The sequence below is a fragment of the Malurus melanocephalus genome, unplaced genomic scaffold (genome assembly GCF_030028575.1).
Source record: "Malurus melanocephalus ecotype Western Australia unplaced genomic scaffold, MMel_1.1 scaffold_160, whole genome shotgun sequence".
NCBI lineage: Eukaryota > Metazoa > Chordata > Aves > Passeriformes > Maluridae > Malurus > Malurus melanocephalus.
This window is the reverse complement of record NW_026623392.1, coordinates 1589691-1613003: the sequence shown is the minus strand read 5'-3', so window position 1 is coordinate 1613003 and position 23313 is coordinate 1589691. Positions and strand designations below refer to the sequence as shown.

At 38.8% G+C, this 23313-nt stretch overlaps 1 protein-coding gene across 3 annotated transcripts in view; it reads left to right on the top strand.

Moving 5' to 3' along the window:
- APBA2 (amyloid beta precursor protein binding family A member 2) overlaps positions 1 to 23313 on the top strand; it is an 86936-nt gene that overhangs the window by 56386 nt on the left and 7237 nt on the right. For 2 of the 3 annotated variants that reach the window (XM_057371883.1, XM_057371884.1), the window contains exons 3-11: positions 4382 to 4462; positions 5595 to 5631; positions 10576 to 10721; positions 11839 to 11874; positions 13444 to 13530; positions 17251 to 17436; positions 20151 to 20330; positions 21410 to 21622; positions 22423 to 22542. In XM_057371883.1, coding sequence (XP_057227866.1) covers positions 4382 to 4462; positions 5595 to 5631; positions 10576 to 10721; positions 11839 to 11874; positions 13444 to 13530; positions 17251 to 17436; positions 20151 to 20330; positions 21410 to 21622; positions 22423 to 22542 — 1086 coding nt within the window. The remainder of the gene's footprint in view (positions 1 to 4381; positions 4463 to 5594; positions 5632 to 10575; positions 10722 to 11838; positions 11875 to 13443; positions 13531 to 17250; positions 17437 to 20150; positions 20331 to 21409; positions 21623 to 22422; positions 22543 to 23313) is intronic. The other variant, XM_057371885.1, reaches the window with a different exon arrangement.

The window sequence follows — 23313 nt, the reverse complement described above, 5'->3', positions numbered from 1 at the left end:
TAGCAAAGTGCTAAACAGTCCAAACATTCTCAAACAAAACCTGTTTCTCTGTGCTAATTGGCTGAGTCACAGACTTTTAGCAATCAGCTCCTGACATCAGTAGACTGCAAAATTAATGTCTGTTACCTAAAGATGCATTAGTGACAAAGTCTTGTTTGGAAGTTTAAATCAAAAGGCAGCATGTGCTCCTAATTACATCCCACCAAGAATGCACCATTCAGCAGTGCTATTTCTCTGAAATTCATCATGGCTGATTCTCAATTTTAAATATATGCTGGGACAAAAGGAAAAAAAGGTTCTTTGAGGTGWTAAAAATAAATTGGCAATTATTTTAATGCCTACTGAAATTTGATAGAGTACTGAAATAATTTTGTGGAATGCTTAGATTTCTCAACTTACTCTGACTCCTCTTTTCCTAAACTTGACTTGCTTTCTTGGAACTACTTCTCAGAAATATTTTTCTCTTCACTTCTGACATGTRCTAGCACCATTGCTAAATTAACACATAAGTAATGGAATCTTTGTGAGAGAAGAGTATGAAGTCTGACCTTTTTTCTTGTGATCCCAATCAGAAAACCTCCATCTAGTCAGGAGCTGCCTCATTCARAATCTGTCTTTTTAAGTGAATCCTGCTGGGCCAAATTGCTCCTGCTGACAATGTTACCAATGTTAAGGATAACTAATGCAATCCTCAGGAAGGTACATTAGGCCATTCCACTACACATCACCAGCCTTTACCAGGCAGGTTATTTCACTTGTGCAATTTAATAGGAGCAGTACTGCCATAATAGACTTGATATGAGGCTGCCACCTCTTTGTTTAAGGGATGTTTTAGATGTACCTGGAGRTGTTTCTATAAACATAACAGTGTTTAAATAGCAGGAGGACACATCACCCAATGATRAAATATCTGCAGAAAACAACACATCACAGAAACTAGAAATGGAAGGTTTGTCCTTAAGTGGCAAACGTAACACCCACACTTTGCTTTTATTCTAGAGAGGGACAGCAAACCTGCATGAAAGGTCAGTCAGGTCTATAGGTTTACTTGTGCAACAARTAACTTTACACTTTTGTCATTTGACCATAAAACATATCTTGCCCAAGAATGCTGGGGATTTTTTTTCCATAAAGCTTTCCACAAGGAACATTTTTCAGCTGTAACCAACCATAAAACATCTTTTTTCAAAACACATGGTCATCTTCAAGATGAGTTTCAGAATATATAAGCCAGTACACTGGTCTCTGAACACATTTGCTGATATTAAACAGCACTGCTACTAAAGAGAGGGGCAGGTGTGGAACATAAGGCTCATTATTCAAATGTTTAAACAAAGTAATAAAGCATGGTAATGCTTTTGAGCTCCTCTCCATACAAATTGTGAATAAATCAAGAAAGGGASTAAGCTGCTGCTTTTCCACAGAACATTCCCTTGTAGGAAAGTGCTTCATCAGTGCTGAGCACCAGAGCAGCATGCAGGATCCCAGGCAGCAGCTGTGAGGAGAGGAGGACCAGCATTGTTGAGATGAGTGTTTGACTGAAAAGCCAAACAGCTCACACTGGAGCAAACAGCCAGGTGGGACTGAAGAGTAGAACTGACTCCTCAGCAGCCGCCACCTCCAGCTCAGAGGGACTTTGTGCTGCAGGAAGGGGTTGTAAAGGTGGTCTGGGTGCCTGGCAGGGGCCCTACAAGATTAGGGGGAGGAAGGCCCCATGTGACCCCTGGCCTGGTAATTACCCATCAGGACAGGGCTGGYCGGGGCATGGGTGCAGCTTCAGGCTTCTTGTGGAAAGATTTCCATAGATGCTTCAGTGACTTCAAATTAGTGGAGTCTGATTTTCCTCCCACCSCAAAAATTACATTTTGTGCTGCTTCATGTTCCTTCACTTGTTGGATATTGCCTCAGTACTTGCTCAGAGACAAAAGTATTAATAAYACTACACCTGTAATATTTTTATATCCTTACATTGCAGAATGATTTATCAGAATCTTATCCTAGGATGAGAGACTTTTAACAAAGCTGTACCTCTGTACTAGTATGCAGTCAATTCCAAATTTCTGGTTTCGTTTTAGGTCCTGTTCTAAATTGCAAGCCAGGGTATAAACTAATTATAATATTTTGTAAATGTTTCCTTCAAATGTGATTTTTCTAGCTCTTATAACATTCAAACCAGCAACATAAGATGGAAACTGTAAGAAACATGAAGAAAGCAAGTAGCAAGTCGGATCACTTGGGATTATCAACCAACTTCCAACCCCAATTGAATACCAGAATTATATTTTCTAAAAATGATATGAAGGAGCTCCAAAACAGTCCCTTTCATCCTTGGGCTAGAAGCATCTCCTTCCATAAGTGCAAGTCTCCATTATTTGTAGCTGTGGGTGGGACATTCAACCATGCCTCCTCTGCATACTTCTGTCCTTTAACTCTGTATGTCTTGTGGAATGAAAGGGAAGCTCTTCTCCCTCTCCTTCCATCTCCAGGCAATTGTTAGACACAGTCCCAGAGAGCCACAGCTGCCCCTACCTGGGCTGCTGCTGAAGGCTGTGCTACCTCCAAAGCTGGACAGATCTCAGAAATGTGATATTACAGTCAATTTTGTTTGCAGGAAGTGCTCACAGCGACACCCTTCCCTCCCCATCACAACATTTTTAAATACCGAAGTGTGAGTACTTCAGGTAGAGGCAGAACATACTGTTTGCACAGACGTGCCTGAAATAAATGGATGAATTCTTTGTACCTGAGAGTCTGCCTGATTAGTCTGGGGTTCCTAAATGGGCACACAAAACTCTGTGTTTTGGGGGTGGAAAAATAATGGCCTTCACTTTCAGACACCAAATAGTAAAAATTTGTTTTGTTCTTTGTAGAGTAGTGTGACTGATCCCAGCCCATCATAAATTCTGCTTAAACTTCTCTTTGGAACCAGGAAATACACAGTAGCAACATATATACTATACATGTAACTAGGCGCAAGTAAGGCTTGTTCATATTCCTGAAATCCTGAAAATAGGAGTTGCATAAATCTGCATAAATCAAAATTGAGGAGCTGTCCAAGTCTTTAGCCAGATTTTTTTATTAGGACTGGGTGGAATTACATATGCAACGATTACCACAGAGCATGATTGGTATTCTGATTCCCAGGGCTGAATAAATCCATCCTGATGGCACATTGGAGGCAGAGACCTGCTTCAGTGTTACAGCACCCAGGTGATGCTTACAAAAGCAGACAAGCAATTCTTTCTTTATATGCTGGTGCATTTTCAGTACAGGCAAGTGTGGGGTAATCAGAACTGACAGAGCTGTAAAAACCCTAACATTCTGTTGTACCTATTAGAGTTAATGTATTTGCTGTCAGTGTTTACAGTTTATTGTATCTTCATTGTGGCCATGTCATAATCCCTGCTTAAAGGATACTTGATCTAAATCCTGCTACTTTAGGGAATAATGTATGATTATTATGCTTGTTTTATTCAAGTCCTCTAGATATTTGTTTACCTCATTAATATATTTCACTGCACATCAACACAGATTGCTCCATATTGGTTTAGCCATGCAGTATAATTAGATTTGTCTTGTTTCAAACAGAATAGTGTTTATAAGCAGGGATGTGGTGAGTTTCCCAAGTCTGGGTACATCTCAGTATATCTCAGATAGTCTTTTCATTCTTAAAATTGTGCTTACTACTTGGGTGAATCTTTGCTTKGTGTGTGTTGTCTTACCTGACAATTATCATTATGAGCTCTAATGTGCCTGCTTCATTAGCATATTTTCTTCTGCTGACTGTATTTTATTCATCGGGAATAATTTGTGCAGAGGTGAACATGAAGCCTTTCTTTGCCTACAGCTACGTACATTAGGGCTAGTTTGTCAAATACTGAGAATAAGCACATTTTAAAATTTTGACTTTGATTTCTGAAATTTGAACATGTTAGCATTTGACTTAATTTCATGTGAAAAATTTGCATTGACATAAAATAATTAAAATTTGAATCATTACTGTAACTGGGAACTTAATGATAATTGAAATGTCCTATTATTTACATCAAAGTAGATATTTTATTATAATTAAACAGCTTAACATTTTAATATGAAACTGATATTTGCTAAATTACAGTAGGAAATGCCAACTGTTGTATCACGTTATAATATTTCTGTAGCAGTAATGAATATTGATTGTACATAAATAACTACAGATGGAGAACATGCTAGGTGGAGTTGCATATATTAATGTTTTGTARATTTTTATTTTAATTTAATTTAATCTGGTCCAATTTTTCTGAGTATCTTTGCACCACTGACTTCCACTGAAATCTCCACTTTGTTTTTTGAAGCTTTTCAGAAAACAAAAGGGTCTGAATTCCTTTCCTATTTCTTGCAGATGTGCAATGGTTTAGAGCAGCCCAGGAAGCAGCAGCGTTCAGATCTCAATGGACCAGTTGACAATAACAATCCTCCCGAGGTAGGTACCTKGGGTGTGCTGCCGAGGAGGGAAGGCAGGCATCCCACTGTCAGCCCTCTCCCTCACACACACAAACTCAGGCTTTATTTCTTTTCCTGAAATGACAATAAATACTGGATCTGCCTACTCTGAAAGGTCTTTGAACTATACCCATGAATTTTTGCTGCCTCATTCTGTCTATGTAACTGTCTGTGGCATGTACTCAAGCTTAAAATTTTCTGGTGACATACAGAATAGGGAGAACACTTCAGAAGTTCTCTTTTTGGATTATTGGAGTGCAAAAGTAGCATCCAAAAGAAATCATGTTCTGCTTCCATTCCTCCCCCACCCCCTCCCAATGTCAGTCCTGGCTTAGTCAGCTGTGAAGAGACAGTGATAGACAGACCTGCTCTTGTCACTGAAGACATCTGAGAAAGCAGAATGAGTTATGCTTGGGGCTAGACACAATGAAATGAAATTGAGACTTAAAAGCAGAAGTCTCTTATCTCAAAACCATAACATATTTAGCCTGTAGCCTGTTATATTAATGAGGAGACATATTTCCAAARTCTTTTCCCCCAATGGAGAAATCATTTTTCCTGGAAATGGGAATGACTGAGGAGGCTGGCAAAAGATGAAGAATGGAAAGACCGTATCTATTGATTGAGACTAGGACCAGTGGCATAAAAAGAGCAATGCTGTGGCCCCTGCTGAGAAGTMGTGCAATTCTCTGTACTGAGCAGTCAGGGACGCTCTTTTTATTCACTGACTCAGAAGCTTTGTAAAACATTGTTAAATGTTCTTTATTGGCAATTTGGAATATTACTAATAGGAAATGTGATCTAGCAGACAACTGATTGCATTGGGAATTGCTGGTTTGTGTTGCTCAATTGACAACTGACTTCCTTGGTTATTTTCAYGGACTTGCCCCTGCCTCCCTTATTTTTTTGTGTGGTGGGACTTTAAAATACTTTGATACTCCAAGTACAGARCACTCTGTAGCAGTTATTTTGGGTTAATGATGGTGATGTAATGTGTTCAGTGTGCTAAACAGTGACTATGTGACAATGGTCAGCTGCTAAAATATAGTAAGAATTAATTTCACTGTGTGAAAGTTATTTTTTACAGCTATACCATTTTTATTTCTCAACAGACAAAGAAAGTGTCTTCCTTTCCAAGTTTTGTTGATGGTAAGTTTGACATCATCCATAGTTAAAGCAGGATAAAGTGGAAGCAAGTACTTTAATATATAGAAAACATCCCAGTTCTAAAGACCAGTCAAACCCAAGAGAATGCAGCTGAGAAATTTAAGTATGGAATTATTTAACATTTTCATCTCTCCCTGTGGCAATAGAAGCCTAGTGGTGATAAAAAGGAGAAGTTGATAGAGCTCCCAGAAAGATTCAGGTGAAAATAAAGAGCAGCTACAAATCTGAAAGGGTTGAAAGGGTGTAAAATTGGGCCCCGGCAGGAAATTTATGAAGGTGTAAGAGCACTGTTTTCTTCAGGGCCCATTGTTGCACTCGGGGAACCTCGGCTGGCAGCACAAATGGAAAGGTTCTCCTGAACTCACCAAACAATGGCAATCCTACCCTCTGGGAGAGCAAAGCTTTCACATGTTTCTTCAATCTCCTTTGCAGTGCTGTTACATACATTCTGTTTGAAGAAAAAGAAGTAAATTTATTAACACAAGAAGTTGGACAGAAAAAAAATGGCCTTGTACTGGAAAATGTTATCATTCTCTGATTTACAGACAGCTGAAGAACTTTTTATAGGAAAAGGCACACAGCTCTTCCTGCAAAGAAAATGTCTACACTGTAAAATGAGTAGAGACAGTAGGACACTTCCAAGGATCTGATACCTTAGATCTGCCATGAACACACACAATAGAAGCCTTAAAAGAATGTGAAAAACTTAATTCCTAATACCATTCTCAACTCAGGGAAAACTTAATGCAATTTAGAATAACATTAGGATGTCCAGCACATTTTTCTTTTATTCTCTGGTTTCACCATCTTGACAAGCATCTTCTGTTTTCAKTAATTTCCCTAAAGAACTAGAACAAATAGAAAGTTCAAAGAATGTCCCTTCAGGTTGACATCTGAGGGACATTACATGGAACACTTGGCATTGTACTGGCTAACAGGCCCTAAATAGAGGTAAATTTAAATGCATTCCCCAAGGGTGGCAGCGACAAGAAAGCAAGCCAATGCTTTGTAATGAGCATCTGCTGATTTTATGGTGGACAAGGACAAAGTAAGGCCAGCATGCACAGAACTTTAAACTTCCCCCCTCACAGTACTGCAGATAAAACTGCACCTTTTAATTTCACTGAGATAAAAGTTATGTCTTTTTCTTTCTGTACCAGTCAGCTCMCTACTCTGTTGGAAAGGGGTCAGGATACCCTTTACATAATGTAATACCTATTTTTAGTTGAATCATTTTGTATTTTTTGTTGAATCATTTTGCTTTCTCTGTTTTTTTCTTTAGTGGTCTAGTATGTGAGGATAAGCTATTTGGCTTTTTTTTTAATTGTAGGTATTAAATGGCATTGTCTAATACAAATAAATACATGGCTCACTAAGAGCTTATGATAGCTTACATGACTGCTCTCTAAATTCAAAGAAAAACACAGTTTTTATTTTTAATTTATGTGTAGTAGAGTCCCAAAAAGTACAGGACCCTTCTGCACATCAGAAAAGATTCTGCCAGCTACCACTGCTGTTGTTCCCTGGGCTTTGACAGCAATACCAGAACCATATTCTGTTATATTCCTATTCCATTTAGCAATACCAGAACCATATTCTGTTATATTCCTATTCCGTTTTAAAGCACTTTCAGCATGACTCCTTAGCACAGTAGCTGTATCTATGTTTCTATTAATACATAATATTCTTCAAATGCCACGTGAACATAAAAAGTATCTAATAGTCTATCATATTGGAAATGTGTCCTTTGCTGCTAGAATTGTTTCAGTGGTAGTACCACTACATGCTYGTAGTAGTAATTAGTTCTGTGTTCAGTGGTTCTGGCTTTTCTGCATTTTGTCCTATCACCATAAATCTTATTCCCTTACACAGTAASAAGCATGATGAAGAAATCAGTCAGAAAATGGAAGCTGTAGATGGACATTCTGAAAGGTGACTTGTTACCTGTGTCCATTTACTCCTTATGCAAAACCTGCTGCAGTGCCACACATCCCAAGGTCTCAGTGACCTCATGGAGTGTGATAGTTCAGCAGGAAATGAACTTCTGTGCTCAGAGTGCAGACTCTAAATACTRTCTGMACCCTTSGTTCAYRTGATTTTAGGTAGATGTAAAAATGSATTCCTAACAGATTATTGAATTCAGTTATGCTGAATTATTGAATATTTTTATTGAATTGTCTTTTTTTTTTATTTTATGAATACAGAAGTTAATTTAAAAATGTTTGGACCTAGTTGACTAAGTCTTGAAATATCTTTATACTTGTTACATTAATAGATCAGCAGAAAACTAAGTAATCTCTGTTGCATTGATAAGTGCAGAAATTTGAATTTAGATTTTTCAGAAATAGTTATCTAATATTTAAGCACCAGTGTTCAACATAAAATTCCAATCTTTGCTCACATCAGACTAAATTTCACATTTGAAACCTATTCATTCTTCCCTTCCTCATCAGTAAGCCTTTACACATGCTTGCAGTCAAGGGCATGCTTAAGTGCTTTGATGAGCTGGGACCTCAGCCAAGTCTGCATTTTTGCATTATTTAAAGCAGGCAGAGATAAGGGAAGAAAACATCCAGATAGCCCAATTTGACCCTGGCAATTTTCAGTACCATTCCATCCTTCCAAGAGATGTCTTGTTTTYACCTGACAGTTGCTTACATTGCCTTCATGATGGGAAATGTATGTTGGAAATGTTTTCTGCCCAGCATGTCTTTTTTTTTTAGTCTTTTTTTCCCTGTATGATCCACTGCTGTAAGCATTTTCTGCGTGCTGTTGATTAATACATGATGTAGCTGACTTTGTTGCTAGTATAATGATTCTGATTCTGCAAAACATCATTTTTTAAAGCTATGAAGAGATGATGTAATGACATCCAACCAAAAAAGCCCCAGTCTTTAAGGAATCCACATAAATAACACTAGGATTACAAAATTGCTTCACACTGCAGTTTTTTCCATGTTCATGAATTATTTCATACAACTTAGTTAAAAACACCATTGCTGTCACAAACAGCCAAGATRTGAGAAGAAATAGTTGTTTCCTTTGCAGTATCCATGGGTTGCACAGACCCCAAAGATAGCCCAGGTGTTCACTGCTCTGAGCTCTGAGAGGGCAGCAGTGTGTAGGTAAAAAYAGATTTCAAAACGTGGCTTTGAATATAGCTTTGATGGAGACTGTCAATGTCCTGGGAACCAAGCAAAAATCTCTTGTTTAAAATGTACAAAGCAAAGATAAAACCAGAAGTGAGCCAAATTCAAYATACATGGTTGAGGAATCCTGCAAATGCTTAGTTTTGGTCTTTGCTCGATATAGTAATGATTTGCACAAAGAACTGCAGTTTTACTTGTCTTCAGACACAAAATATTTCAASAAAATTAATCTAAATTACCTACTAAGGGAGTTTACTTAAACTGATTTAAACATGTGGGTAAGCCTATTTCAGAGTTAAAGCAATCTTGATTCAATTTAGCCTCGTTTACTTAGCCYGAAGTGAATGAAGGAAAACAAAATTAAAGCTACTTTAATTTTGAGTGAGCATGTTGATGCAGGTATRTAATAAAATTTTGCTAACTTAACATTAAATTCACGTTGTTAATTAATTCCCTCTCTTTTGCCCTTGAAACAAGATGTCAATATGATGCAACCTCAGTATTTTGTTGCATGCTGGAAGAAGTACAGGTGTATGAGACTATTTTAGATCTGGAAAGACATATGAGTAACATCAGAAGAGGTGCCATACACCATCCATCTGCTGAAAAACATAATGGTACAAAGATGGGAGCAAAGAGAAGCAGCAGTACAGGAATGGASTTCTTGTGGAATTCTCATTTTTTGTGATTTCATTTAGTGAATTAAAGCTGCAAGAACAAGGATTGTTTTTTGAGTTATTGAAAGACTTGGCCTTTATGAAGAGTTTCAGAGACTTCTAATTTAGTGGCTTCTCAAGGATTTCTTTGAGGATTTTCATACTTTCAGTGGAGCTCATTAGGATATTTTTTATGCTTTCCCAATACTTTGAAAATTTTAAATTCCACCAAATTATTTTCTGAGTTATAATGAATATCTAAACTATTACTGGATTTGTACAGATGTGAACTAAATAAAATGTGTTATGTGGCATATAATTATCCTTTTGAAGCTTAAAACTATAGCAAACCAAATAACTCCAATTTGTGAGCATTGTTAGTTAATCTCATGTCTCTGAAGAGTGCAGGACTGGTATAAATATGYATCTCTGTGTTTATATACCTTGAGTACTCAGTACAAAGACTGGGTTTTTGTTGGGGTTTGAGATTTCTGGCAGGTGGAGTTGAGATATACAGGGATGAATAAGTCAGCAACACTGCTTAAAGAGGAAAGTCACTTGTTCTAATCATGTTTATATTCTGTTGGAAGGCTTTTGCTAAATTAGAATGGGAAAATGAAGGATAGGAAAGCTCAATAAAAKATATATGCAAACCACTATTTCAGTACATTTAATCAGCATAGCATGACATTTATTTTTCCTTCTCCAGATAATAATCTTCCACATTRACTTCATTGTAAATAAATAGAACACTGAACAATAAACCTTTTTTTTTAATTAACACCCCCCCTTCAGTGTCATTTTTCTCCTCACACAAGATTTTTATACTTAYAAAAATGCATTAGAAGGTTGGCAAGTTGATCTAGCTCAAAGAACATTTTTAAAATAAAACTGTTGAGGAATAAAAAATGTTCACTATCAAGAGATTTCAGCCMAGCTCTGGAATGACTGTTCTTTACTGTCTATCTCATCAAATTGGATGCAAAGCTTAACAGCTGAACAAAGAGGATGATGAGCATAGTGCCAGTGTTAGAAAGGTTATTTAAGCCTCAATATCCCTKACTCAATTTCTCATCCCTCCACTCCTTAGAAAGGCAGTAACTGTAAATGTCTTCTATCAGTTCCAGGACCTTGTGAACCTGAGGACCTCATTGATGGAATCATCTTTGCAGCCAATTACCTGGGCTCCACTCAGCTGCTGTCTGAGCGCAACCCTTCCAAAAACATCCGAATGATGCAGGCCCAGGAGGCAGTGAGTCGTGTCAAGGTAGGGCATCTTGATGGGCTGTAGAATAGTCTGATCCTTTGAATGGGATCCCTGAATGGGACAGCATCTGCAAACTCAAACCTTGCCCGAGCTGCACTTAACTAAGTATAGATGAGTATGCTAAATATCATTAGTTTCTAGTGCTTGCTATAAAAATACTTGCAGCAAAATAGAAATTATTCCAGAGTCTATTCAAAAATCTTTGGAAGATGTATGACAAATTCAAGTATGAAAGACAAATTGGAGATTGCAGTGGCAAAGCACAGGATATTTGTGGCTTTACTCTTCTGTTATTATTTCCTCTAACTTACTACAAACTCAGAAAATTWATCTCAATAGTATTACTTATGATTTCTTTAGGACAAGAATATCCATTACTATTGTGTTCGGATTTGTTGTTATTTACAGTGAACGACTTCTTTATAAATAATGTACCATAGACTGCTTCATACAGCTGTGTAAAGAAGTTTGTTTTTTTTTTTTTTGTTAAGTTTCCAAGTAGGATATTTTCATTTTAGAAGTTATTTGTGCCTCTGCTATAAATACCTCCTCTGAATAAATACATTGTTAGAAAGAGGCAGATTTAAAGTGAGGAGAAAAAGTATGCGCATAGGCAATTAAGTATTTAATTGCTAAAAGCTCCCTAAAAGCTGTTTTGTATATTAAAACCAACCCTGCCCTGTCAGGGGTMYTTGACTACTCTASAGACTCATGGCAGGTAGCTTGGACTACRTTTTGTTCAACAGTTGCATGTAGAGTTGTGATTAACATGGATGGAACCTCTTGGGTTTACAGCACATGTGCTGCCATTTTTGACTGCTGTAAATTTAGCAGGATGAGTGTTGGGAGCAGCTGATAACAGACAACACTTTGGTACCAGTTCTTTTGTAATCAATTATCAATCTGCATAATGCCATGAAATCCAATTATGCTTGAAAACTGCAGAAGGTATAAACAAATCTTTCTCTCTTGCACATCCTTCTCCCACTGCTCCCAATTTTTTAATTTTCAGCACCCTGGATTCACAGTCAAAAACTTTCCCTGACTTCCCACACTGTCTTTTCTCTTTCCCTGTGTGTACATCTGTCTGCATTCTTTTTTTTATGCTACTCCTCAGAGGATGCAAAAGGCGGCTAAAATCAAGAAAAAAGCGGTGTGTAAACTGTTTTTCTTGAATGCTAATGTTTACTTACGTTTTTGTTGTCCTTGTTTTCCATGGAGTGTCATGTCTTTCATTACAGATCCTCGTAAAGTTGTCATTTTGGTTTCTTCTTTGATGCACAGTAGAATAGTGAATGGAGTAAAAAGAACTCATTTTCTTCATTGTTCATTTGCTGKAGTGCCTGTCGGCTGCCCTTCTCCTGCTGAATACCTCTGATTTGTTTAGTCCAGATGTACAGCCATTGTTATCTGTGAGATATTTTTGAATGTAATGCTTATTTTGACTTTACTAACCAAAGCAGTAAGATGTATTTCCTGTGCTTGTGACTTACTGTATATTTATTAAATTATTGTTGATATTTCAAAGCAAAATAAATTCACCACATAGTAGCTGGAACAATTCATACAGGAAATGTTGCACTCAGTTAGAACAATACTTCAGATAACTAAATACAGTTGACAAAAAATACCACCAAAAGGATGGAAGCAATACAAGTAGTCTCTGCCAAAATATGCGCTTGCTTTGTATGTTGCTGGAAGATAATTCAAATAAAATTAATCTGAATGAATTACAGGCATAGCTAAACCTTTATAACTCCAAAAAAGGATAGAAAATGCATCATTCTCATAATGAGCCAGTGTCTGACCTGGAGACTGGTGCCTTCCTTTAGCACAGGGTGAGAAAATCTGTGGCCTTTTCATTCTGAGGCTGCCCCAGGTGCTGCTGAATACCACTGCAGTGGTGCCCTGGACAAAGCAGCTTGGAGGGACACATGTCCCTGCTGGACCAGAGAATTAGAGAAGCTCTTCAAGGCTTCAGTGAGAGGTAGCAGCTGCTTTGCCACCTCTTCTCCTGTTTTCTCAGGTGCCCTGAGTCAGGACTCTCACTTTGGAATGTGGCATTACACTGAATCCCTCTTGCTCTGTGCCCATGGCTTCTGATGGGGTATGGCAATGTTTCCCCAGCAAGCAGTGCAGAAGCTGTGCTCTAAAAGTCACCTGATGGTTTTCTCTCTTTCTGAGAGAAACGTGCTCACTTCTTTATTTTCTAGGAAAAAAAAATGAGCTAAAAAGCTCAAAAGACAAAAAAAAAAAAAAGTCTTAAACCCCACCACGATATTGAGCATCAGTTTGCACGTTTTTTGGTGAGTTCACTGAAGATGGCAAGAGCTAAACAGCTGATGGGGACTAAGCCACTTTCTCAGTTCTCCTACTTTCTCAGTTCTGGTGCCTCAAATACTGAAGTGCATCAGTTGGAAAGTGAGGAAAAAACAGCCATACTTTTTCTCCTGTTATGGCCATAGAGAACGTTAATACTTGAGCTGTCCATCCCACAGGCTCCAAAAATTCCCTCTTACCCAGTAAATCAGAGTATGCTTCACTCTGTCTATGCAATAAATGTACTCTTTGCATGTATTTAGAAACCCTTTGAATAGCCATCTCTGTAGTGGTTTAAAGTGCAGTTGCCTCACATCGCATTGCGCTTGATGCAGTCAGTGAATTTGTCGTTCTGAAAAAAGAAAACTAAAAATCCCCTTGTAACAAAGGATCTGTCTTTTAGACTTCTGAGGGAGATTCTCAGGCCTTGACTGAAGTGGATCTGTTCATCTCAACACAGAGAATCAAAGTTTTAAATGCAGACACACAGGTAAGTTTGCTTTAAACTCTTTGAGAAAAATGTTGAGTTAGACCATGCTCCTGTACAATTACTGGCACACTTTATTAAACCTGGATAAATTCAGGTATTCAGAAAGAGCTCCTGTTGTTCTAATACTTGCCAATATAGTAAAACTGGCACCAGTTTTGCTTATTTGATGTATTGGAAGATGCCTGCTTGTTGCTATAATTGAGCTATAATTCAATTTAGAAAAAGATTCCAAAGCCTTTCAGAATGCATGTATGCCACTCCTCTGGAAYGGATTCAGAGCCCAGATTTACAGTCCAACAGGGAAGTCATTTGCTGCTTTGACTAAGCCATTCATATCTTGCCATTTTTAACATTTAATCTCTGGGGTTTTTTTCCATAAATCACATCTTAGCCACCATCCTCTTGCCTAAGGTAAATTATTGATCGTTCATATAAAAGCAGGATTTTAACTATTATAGAATTTATTTTTCTAATAGTGGAAACGATGAAGCACCTTCTTCCTGAAACTCAGAAGAACATTACTATCCTTTAATGTGAAAGTAATGATAGTATCTCCAGGATATGGATTATTTTTCTTTTAATATAAGCASATGTCCTTAACATGACACTAGAATTCCCAAGAGATGAGCCAGATGAGTAGACAGCTCATCTAACATGGGCAGCAATATTTACAATCTGCCATCCATAAATCCCCCTGACACTGCATTTCATCCACCATAAGCAACGCCACTACTGGTTATAGCCTTGTACACATGCATCATCCAGAGATTATATTATCAAAGCTGATAAGAAAACAAAATGCTCATGATTATCAGTGTAAAGATGACTACAGACAATTATTGATAAATGAACAGCTACAGTTTATAGTTGGAATGTGTGCCAGTGAATAGGTAAAATCGCTTTGTTGAGTAAGGATTAGTCTTAGTGGAAGTCACTCCTCTTACTTCTTTAAATAGTTCAACATTTCAGCTGAACACCAATCCTTTTAAAAATGAAAGGGAAAAGTCCTTTGAAGTAGTCTATAAACACTGTCAAAGGAACTGTCATCTTGCCCTTCTGATCCCCTGAGATTTGTAGTGATGCAAAATGCAATGCTCCGTGATGAATGGTGTCTAATATCTGAGCTGTTCAACCAGAGGAAAACAGTAATAATGGAAATGGTTATAATTCCAAGCTCTCTGGTGTTTGCTTCAGGGTTTTGGTTGGGGTTTTTTTGTTTGTTGGTTTGATTTTGTTTGTTTGGTTGGTTGGTTTTTTTTTAACAGTGTATCTTTGAGAGACCTCTAATAGAATTATTCCTGTGACATTTTAGCCTGTTTGTCTTGGTAACACTTTGCAGTGCTGATGGAGTTCTTGACTGGTGTRATTACCATAGGTCTGTTTCAGCTGGGATGGAATCTGGCAGAGACAATCTGTACTTTCATGGCTTTATCAATTACATAAACACTATTTCTGCAGCGTGCCATGTGTTTTAACCCATCTGTAGTATTGTAAGCTCACGTGAGGTAACAGTTGAACGAAAATGTAAAATTCCCATTCAGAAAATGGCATATAACAAAGTTCAAAATGCTGAGCAGCACCAGTCAGGTGCATTCCCGGGTGATTTTGTTGCCCTCAGCAGCACCAGGAAATGGCAGCCCTGCCCCTTTGCAGTTGCTTATGCATTTATTGCCAAATACATTCAGTCCAAGCTGATCACCTCTTTAGGAGGGATGCAGCAGGAGCAGCCTTAGGTTTGGCCACSTGCCTTGTTGATAGGAATCTTTCCCTGTGCCAAAGCTTTGTGGGGTTGCACTCAGTGCCCAGCCCAGCAGAAGCCACAGTAGCCTCTCCCAGMTTTTTACTCTTTCAGTGAAGAGAATCTGGGAGTGAAGCAACTGGGAAAAYTAGGAAAGAAAAATAAAGATGTAGGGCTCCCAAATGAGTGTGTGCAGAGCCTCTGGTGCATGATTGGCTCCATAAAATCTCCTGACTCATTAAGCTGTCTAATTCACACTCCCACRGGACTACAGCACTTTAAAGCTTGGAGGAATGCTTAGGTTTTCTCCTTCAGCTGTTCTTTGGGTTTCMAGAGAAGTAACAAACAAGATTCTAAAAGAATTCCATGGAAAAGAAGGAGGAATCTAAAAAGAGTAATCTAGACAGGAGAAGTAAACAATGGTTTCAAAWAAGGCTGAGAGGCTGTATTTCTAGGGACAAATATAAGGATAATAAGGATGGAATGGATGGGACTAGAAAAGGGTTACGAGAAAGAATGAGAGGCATATGGGCAAAGATTAAGGGATTTATGGGAAAGTAATAAAAGWGAAGGTTGAAAAAGAGATATTGGTATTGGAAAATTGAGTCTAATGGAAGATGGAATGAGAAAGTAAWAAGTCCAGTCACAAGTAAGTCAAAAGTAAACATGTGTTTACAGCCACTAGATAATATCTGCCCTCTTCCTAATTGTAACTGCATTAGAATGGAAAAATGGGGGGGCGGGGGAAGTGATTGCTTTCACCCTACAAGGAGAAAATAAAAAATAAAAAAAAAACCCTTTGAATAACCTCTGTGTGATGATATGTACAGAAAGCCTTTCTTGGCAGGTGAGATGAAATGCCTTCATTTTCCCAGTGCATTCACTCTTGGGCACACTGCATGTATGATTACACCCTTACACAACACTTAGTGCACATAGCTGAAAAGCAATTATCTCTGCACAGCTCCCAACATCCTGCTGAGACATGTCCATTAGAAAACATTTCTCCATTCTGACAGAAGTGCTGTAAATCCTCCTGAGTCCCTGCAGCCCCTAGAGACACTCCCCAAACCACTTCTTAACCATCATTACTTTTCATAGGCTAGGCATAAGCATTATTTCAAGCCTGAGAAGAATCATTACAATAATTTTATGGGTAGTGATTATCTTCAGGAAGACAAGTGGTTCCAAGAAACAATGGTAATTTACAGTTTTCTCTGTCAAGTGAAATTGTACTGAATTTCTTAGAACAATGACTTTTGTTGACTTGAGGAACAATCTTTCTTCCTTAGGCCTTAGAAAACTGTTCAACTCATGTTAAACTAATGCCTAGCTGTTTATATAAAGAATGCTGCTGCTGCTGATATAAATTATTGAAATTGTGAATAACCTCATGCCACATTTTTTTCTTCCAATTCAGACAGAATTTGGTGGATGCTTTTAACTGTTCAGGGTGAGGGACAGGGATGGTCAGGACACATCCTCAACTAGTTTGATCAGTACAACTATTATGGTTCTTCTTGTTTCTAGTATGAACATAGATAAAAGCCTGGAAAAACTCTCCAAACTCACCAGTGACCCTACAAAGAAGCAGTTTTCAGATGTGCCCTTCTGTTTATTTAAGAACAATTCATCTTCACAATGGCAAAATATGTAAAGAAATAACATAATTTTTCAAACATGAAAATAGCATGAAAATCTTTTTAAAACAGTAGCATAGCTTTTCATTCCTGCTTTACAGTAGCAGCCATTCTGTAATTGCTCAGGCAACGCTTGCATTGAAACCAATGTCTTGAACAGCCACTCAGCTTCCGCTGGGAGTCRGGGCCATCGACTGTGGAAGGAATATCAGGTCTGGGCCCGCAGGAGGTGCTTCTGTAGCTGCTGTCTTCCTCAACAAATAGGCCATCGAGGAGAGGGGAGATGCAGCATTTGGAGAGCAGCAGGCAGGGAGCACTGCTGTGTTTGTCCTTTTTGTGCAGGAGACGATGATGGACCACGCGCTGCRCACCATCTCCTACATCGCCGACATCGGGAACATCGTGGTGCTGATGGCACGGCGCCGCATGCCCCGCTCCGCCTCCCAGGACTGCATCGAGACCACTCCTGGGGCCCAGGAGGGAAAGAAGCAGTACAAAATGATCTGCCACGTCTTTGAGTCAGAGGATGTAAGTACATGCAATCAATTTGTGTAAGTAACATAGCTGTTGTTTATAGAGATCATATAGAGATCTCTGAAGTCAATGGCCATTCATGGGCAAAATTAACCTGTGGGATATCAAACTGATCATTCATCCTGGATTATATCCTTTAGTCCAAGGGGYTGGCACAAAATGACACCTATGTGCCTCCAGTCACTTGGAATGAGGTGAAACCATTCTGGACTTCTTTCAGACTGAAGCTGAGTTGCTGAGAACATCATCTGCCTTGGCAGGGCAGCACAAGGCTGCCCTCGACCCACTCCTGGTTCACTGTGGCTACTGAGCTTTCATTGKATGTACTCTCCAACGTTCCACTTGATCTTTTGGTGTTTAAGAACACATTCAGTTGTTTATTTTTCAGTTCTTTTTTTGCACCCATAGCAAAAATTATGAATTAGAATTTTTATATAGAATCTTAGAGTTCTGTACATCTCTTCTGTACATGCTGTTTCACTTTTGTGAAAAGTCCTGATGTGCCATCCCATGCCTCTTGTGACAAAAGAAAATGACCTTGCTTCACTGCTGTTGTATATCCAGGTTTGGCTTTGTGGTGAAATAGATACTTGTGTCTGAAGTGGCAGAGCAGGGGACTTCAATGTAAAGCATTTATAGAAAAATATACCAAGCTAGTAAAACAGAAAAAGTGAAATTTGTTGTGCGTTTCTAACTTGATGTAAGAGGCAGTACTAAACATTTCCCATCACTATTATTATAGGAACAGCTTCAGATATAATTTCTCTCACACCAATTAAAAAATAATGGAGTTCTTTGTTCAGACAGTCATAACTGAGAGGTTGCATATATTTTTGAGCTAAGCAATCCATTTTCGTTATTTTAAGGCAATTAAGCCTGTGAAGGAGAAATGGCATTGTCTAAAGGTTGGAGTGCTAGACTGGGGTTGTTCTGAGACCAAGTTAGCTCAGCTCTGTCACAGCTTTGCTCGGGTGACCTTTTCAAGCAACTTAATTACATTATCTCTAAGTTGTGCATAATGCTKAAGGCTTTCATAAACGTTCACAAGACCTCAGAGATAGAGATGAAATTAAGATGTGAGAACTGGCTGTTACTGGCAGCAATAAAATAGTGTGACATCTGGAGATAGTGGTTCTGGGAATGCAGAATGAAGGCAAAAGCAGAGGATGAACTACAGAGAAGGCAGTGGCAATGGAGATTAGAAGGGCTCAGTRAAACTGGCAACAAACTTTAATAATGGAATGATATGAAAATGTCCCGAGTGACTTCTGTACTACCATACTACCCAGGGCAGTGGTCACAGCACCAGCCTGACAGAGTTCAAGMAAYGTTCAGRCAAYGCTCTCAGGCACAGGGTGGAATTTTGGGGATATCCTGTGTGGGGCCAGGAGTTGGACTTGATGATCCTGATGGGTCCCTTGTAACTCAGCCTATTCAGTGAATTTGTACAAACTTCTTGGTATAGTGATAAGACTTGAAATTATGCTTTAAAATATGAAGAACCAATTTGTGACTGGCTATATCCTTGATTTTCTAAAGTAATTTTCCAGTCMATCAGATTAGCGCTTTTGTGTACTGCTGCACAAATGAAATAAGAAAACAATCTTTTAGCGTCAAAGAAAACACCAGATAGTAGACTGTAAAAAGATACAGATTTATAAAGTTGTCCAGAAAACCCCATGCATCTAAAGTATACTGACTGTCTAAGATGGTGTGTTGCATTTCCAGAATACAGATTGGATTTAGTGATATTTTCAGGGAGTGTAAAGTGCRATTAACTTCTCATATCATCAGGAGTTACTCATATGCCCTGATGACCCCACAAATACACAAAACTCAACATGGCATTCTCCTGTGAGATGCTGTMATTTCAGAGTAGGGGAAAAATTCAAGTGTGGAAAAAGTGGGCAGCACATTCCTTTCACTGATCTCTGTTCCCCTGTGTTCCCTTGCCATCTAGTGGAATGTGCAGATAAGTGCTCCAAAATTTAAGAAAGGGCATTTTGAAAAGGAGTTTGTAACATTAGCAAGCTTTAATTGTGGCTCTGGCTGTGTTCCTGAAACACCCGTGACATTGCTAATCAAGGTGTTAATGGGAATAGCTGTCCTAGATGGGCAGTGGGTAAGYAGGGGTATTATGGTTTGCTGGGAATATGGGACAGACATCATGGCAGTARTAAGGGCCATGTTAAGGGCAGTAAGAGATGGCCGTGTTGAAGCAGTGTTTTCAGTCCTGTAAAAGCAGGGTGGAGAAGCAGCAGGTGACATCACAACCAAAATCATCAGTGCACAGGCTCCTGTGAAGGCACATGCAAGGAGCATCCCTTCTCTCATCACCCCTGCAGCCAGCCTGTGCTCAGGGCAGGGCGTGTGGCACTGTTTGCCATCAGCTCTGTGCCACATTGGCCCAAAGCCAGCATCTCCAGTGTTTATTGGAACGGGTACATGACCAGCATATGGCTGCTTGCTACTGAAACCTACTGAGGAGAGGCAATCAGCAGTGTTTAAATGGAGTTTGCAATTTGATTTTGGGTTCTTTCTGTACAACAGACCTTAAAGTGACTTTATATCCATGCTAGTGCAGAAACTTTGCAGGATCCTTTCTTTTGATTCTGTCTTAAAATCCAGTCTCTTTCCTGGTTTCCTGTGGTTTCATTGGTAAAGTGTTTATCTGTCCTTKCTCTGAGCTGTTTTGTTCTACATTCTAGGCACAGCTGATAGCTCAGTCAATCGGTCAGGCTTTCAGTGTGGCTTACCAAGAGTTTTTAAGAGCCAATGGAATTAACCCGGAGGATCTCAGTCAGAAAGAATACAGTGACATCATCAATACCCAGGAGATGTACAATGATGATCTCATACACTTYTCTAATTCAGAAAACTGCAAAGAGGTAAACCAGTTTTGGATTTTTGTTTCAGATTGATCCATTTTTTTCAGAGGAATGTGGTTTTCAGAAATTACTTTCAGCATTTATAAGGATGACGTTACAATCTCAAGATGTGTCCTTCATCAGTACTGTGCTACTAAAAGCAGTTTTATGGGTTATTAGGATTTCTTGTTTTCATGTTCAGGGTCTTTCTGTTTCCACTGATCAGAAGAGTAATAAAATATATTTACATCTGACATAGCTAAGCTYTGTGCTATTCACAGTACATAGGATAAGGTGATTCATGCTTCACCSAAGTATTGATACAGAAAGAGCTGACAGAGTTGTGGCATTCTGCAAAAGATAACCTCAGCAGAARTCAGTTGGCCATCAGCATTCCCTGTCTTTCCACATCTGAAAGAAAATATTTCCCTTTACTTTCTTCAAGAGTATGTTCTCCACTTAAACTCGTGCTCCGCTTCTGTGAGTGTGAGCTGTGGCTACTAACCAGTCGATATCCCACAGTTCAGAAAAGGCATCATTTATGTTACATCAGGGATCTTACATTAACATGCTAGGTGTAAGTATATTCAAAAATCAACAATATTAACAGTAATAATGTTAATAATCATCAAGAGATTCTTGCCTGAAAAGAAGAATAGACAAGCGCTGAGATCAAGAGGCAACCTGAGCAGTAATGGCAGGAGTGGAGCTGAACAAAGCCTGTGTTGCAGGCACTACCTCAGCCACAAAATGTTAGAGGCTCCTCCTCTGGCTGCCAGGTTCCACAGACAGAAACTTCCTTAGCATTCGTTCACTTGGYATCCAGTTCCACCATTTTCTACAGAGTTAACCATGTGTTAGTGTTCTGCTGATTAGATCTATATAACCTTCATCGAATAAGTGGAGGATACCCCTGTAAACAAACASGTGTGTGYTACACAGTTAACAGTGCTCTTGAASTCAATGCTACTACCTAATGGCAAAGAATAACATTTGTGTAGTGATTTGTGGATGTCGTTCAGAACAACTGAGATACTCRTGCTCAAAGTCAGATGAATTAAAGCAAMAAAAAAAAAAAAGYTTTTCCTTTTTGATTGCAGCTCCAGCTAGAAAAACAGAAGGGAGAAATTCTTGGGGTAGTGATTGTGGAATCTGGATGGGGATCCATTCTACCCACCGTTATCCTGGCCAACATGATGAATGGAGGCCCTGCAGCCCGTTCAGGAAARCTAAGCATTGGAGACCAAATTATGTCCATTAATGGTACCAGTTTGGTTGGTCTACCTCTTGCAACATGCCAAGGCATCATAAAGGTACCCCAAACTTACAACTCTATGCTGTTGATTGTAAGCCAACAGAGGTGTAATCTTTTGACATGGGATTCTGTACATTTCCAGCAGATATGATTTTTCTTATCACTGCAAAAAAGCCCCAGTAATTATCAAAAAGTTGAATCAGAGATTCAGGAGTGGTAATGCCCAGAAATTTAGGGCTGGAGAATATAACTGCATCTTTGTTACTGGGCTATAACAGTTGAGGCCAAATGTGAAAATCTTGCCTAAATTAAATTACTCAGCCATCTTTAAATTTGCGGCTTCCCCACAGCCTCCAGAAAAAAAATTATGAGGATTAAAATCTCCTATGCTTTCTGGGCTCCATGCAGATAAAATGGATGGAGGCTGGTACACTGCAGGGCAGATCAAGTGAGTAGGAGGTTCTGCAGACACGATGGAATCTCAGAATGCATTCTCTTTAGTCACAGAGACYAAATCTGATGTCTGTGCAGATTTASCAAGAGCAGCAGCAGCAGGAGGTTAATTAGCCAGATGCAGGAGAAGGGCAAGCACTAGTCACTTTTCGTTTTTATTTGTTTAAAAGATTGGTTTAAATTTCTTTAGTAATTAAAGGCAACATTTTAATGTTTTGTTGGGCCAAATATCTTGGAAAATAAATAAGAAAAATGTATCTGTAAGTTAACAGCTAATTTCTGCAAACTCTTTTCTTTCTCAGAACAGCTGCTTAACACTTATAATTAGGAAATCACAGATGAGGGCACAGTAAGATTAATTTTAAGATTAATTTCAGAAATATTGACTTTTGGAATATCTTACAGGGACTCAAGAATCAGACACAAGTCAAACTGAACATTGTCAGCTGTCCTCCTGTTACTACTGTCCTCATAAAACGGCCAGACTTAAAATACCAGCTGGGCTTCAGTGTACAGAACGGAATTGTRAGTTTCTATGTTCATTGATTGTTTGAGGTTTTTTCCCTTTCCTTTTTTTTTTTGCCCCCTGTCAAAAAACATCTGGAAGTACTGAATGAATCTTGCATTGCCTCACTTTTTCTACTGTTTATTAAAACCTCGTAGTCTTTGAGTAAATAATGCTAATGGATGACACTGGGAGAAATTCTTGAGGTATTTTCCTGCAAAATACAGCAACAAGATTTATAGCCCAGATTATTTGRTGCAATACCCTGATCAGCTAATTCATGTATACTGTCATTAGTGCCATAGTTGCAAGGAAAAGCTATGCTGAGAAAGGTGTTTTACAATTATAACACTTGAATCTTAGATCTGATCCCGTTTCTCTTTTTAAATTCCATGACACAGTTCACTAAGACTTTTGGTTTTTCTTCTGCTGTGCATWATTTATGTGGCTCACATGGCAGTAGGCAAGGGACTGTAATTGTGACATCCTGTTATTAAAAATAAACCTCTCATCACAAAGKAATTGTATAGGCTGTAGCCCAGGTACCCTTTCCCTGTGCACTGCAGCTTCCCTGTAATGACAGCAGTGAAGAGGGGAACAAACATGGCAGGGAACACTCACCCAGGCAGCTCAGGGTCCAAGCCATTCTCTGCCACCATTCCAAAGCAAACTCCCCACACAACTAGCTCAGGTAGTCACTGGCCTTTCTGGGGGCTGACACTAGCATTAGAGAMTGGCTGTAGTGCAGGACCGCCACCATTTCCTTTTCCTTCAGTCTAGGAAAAAAAATA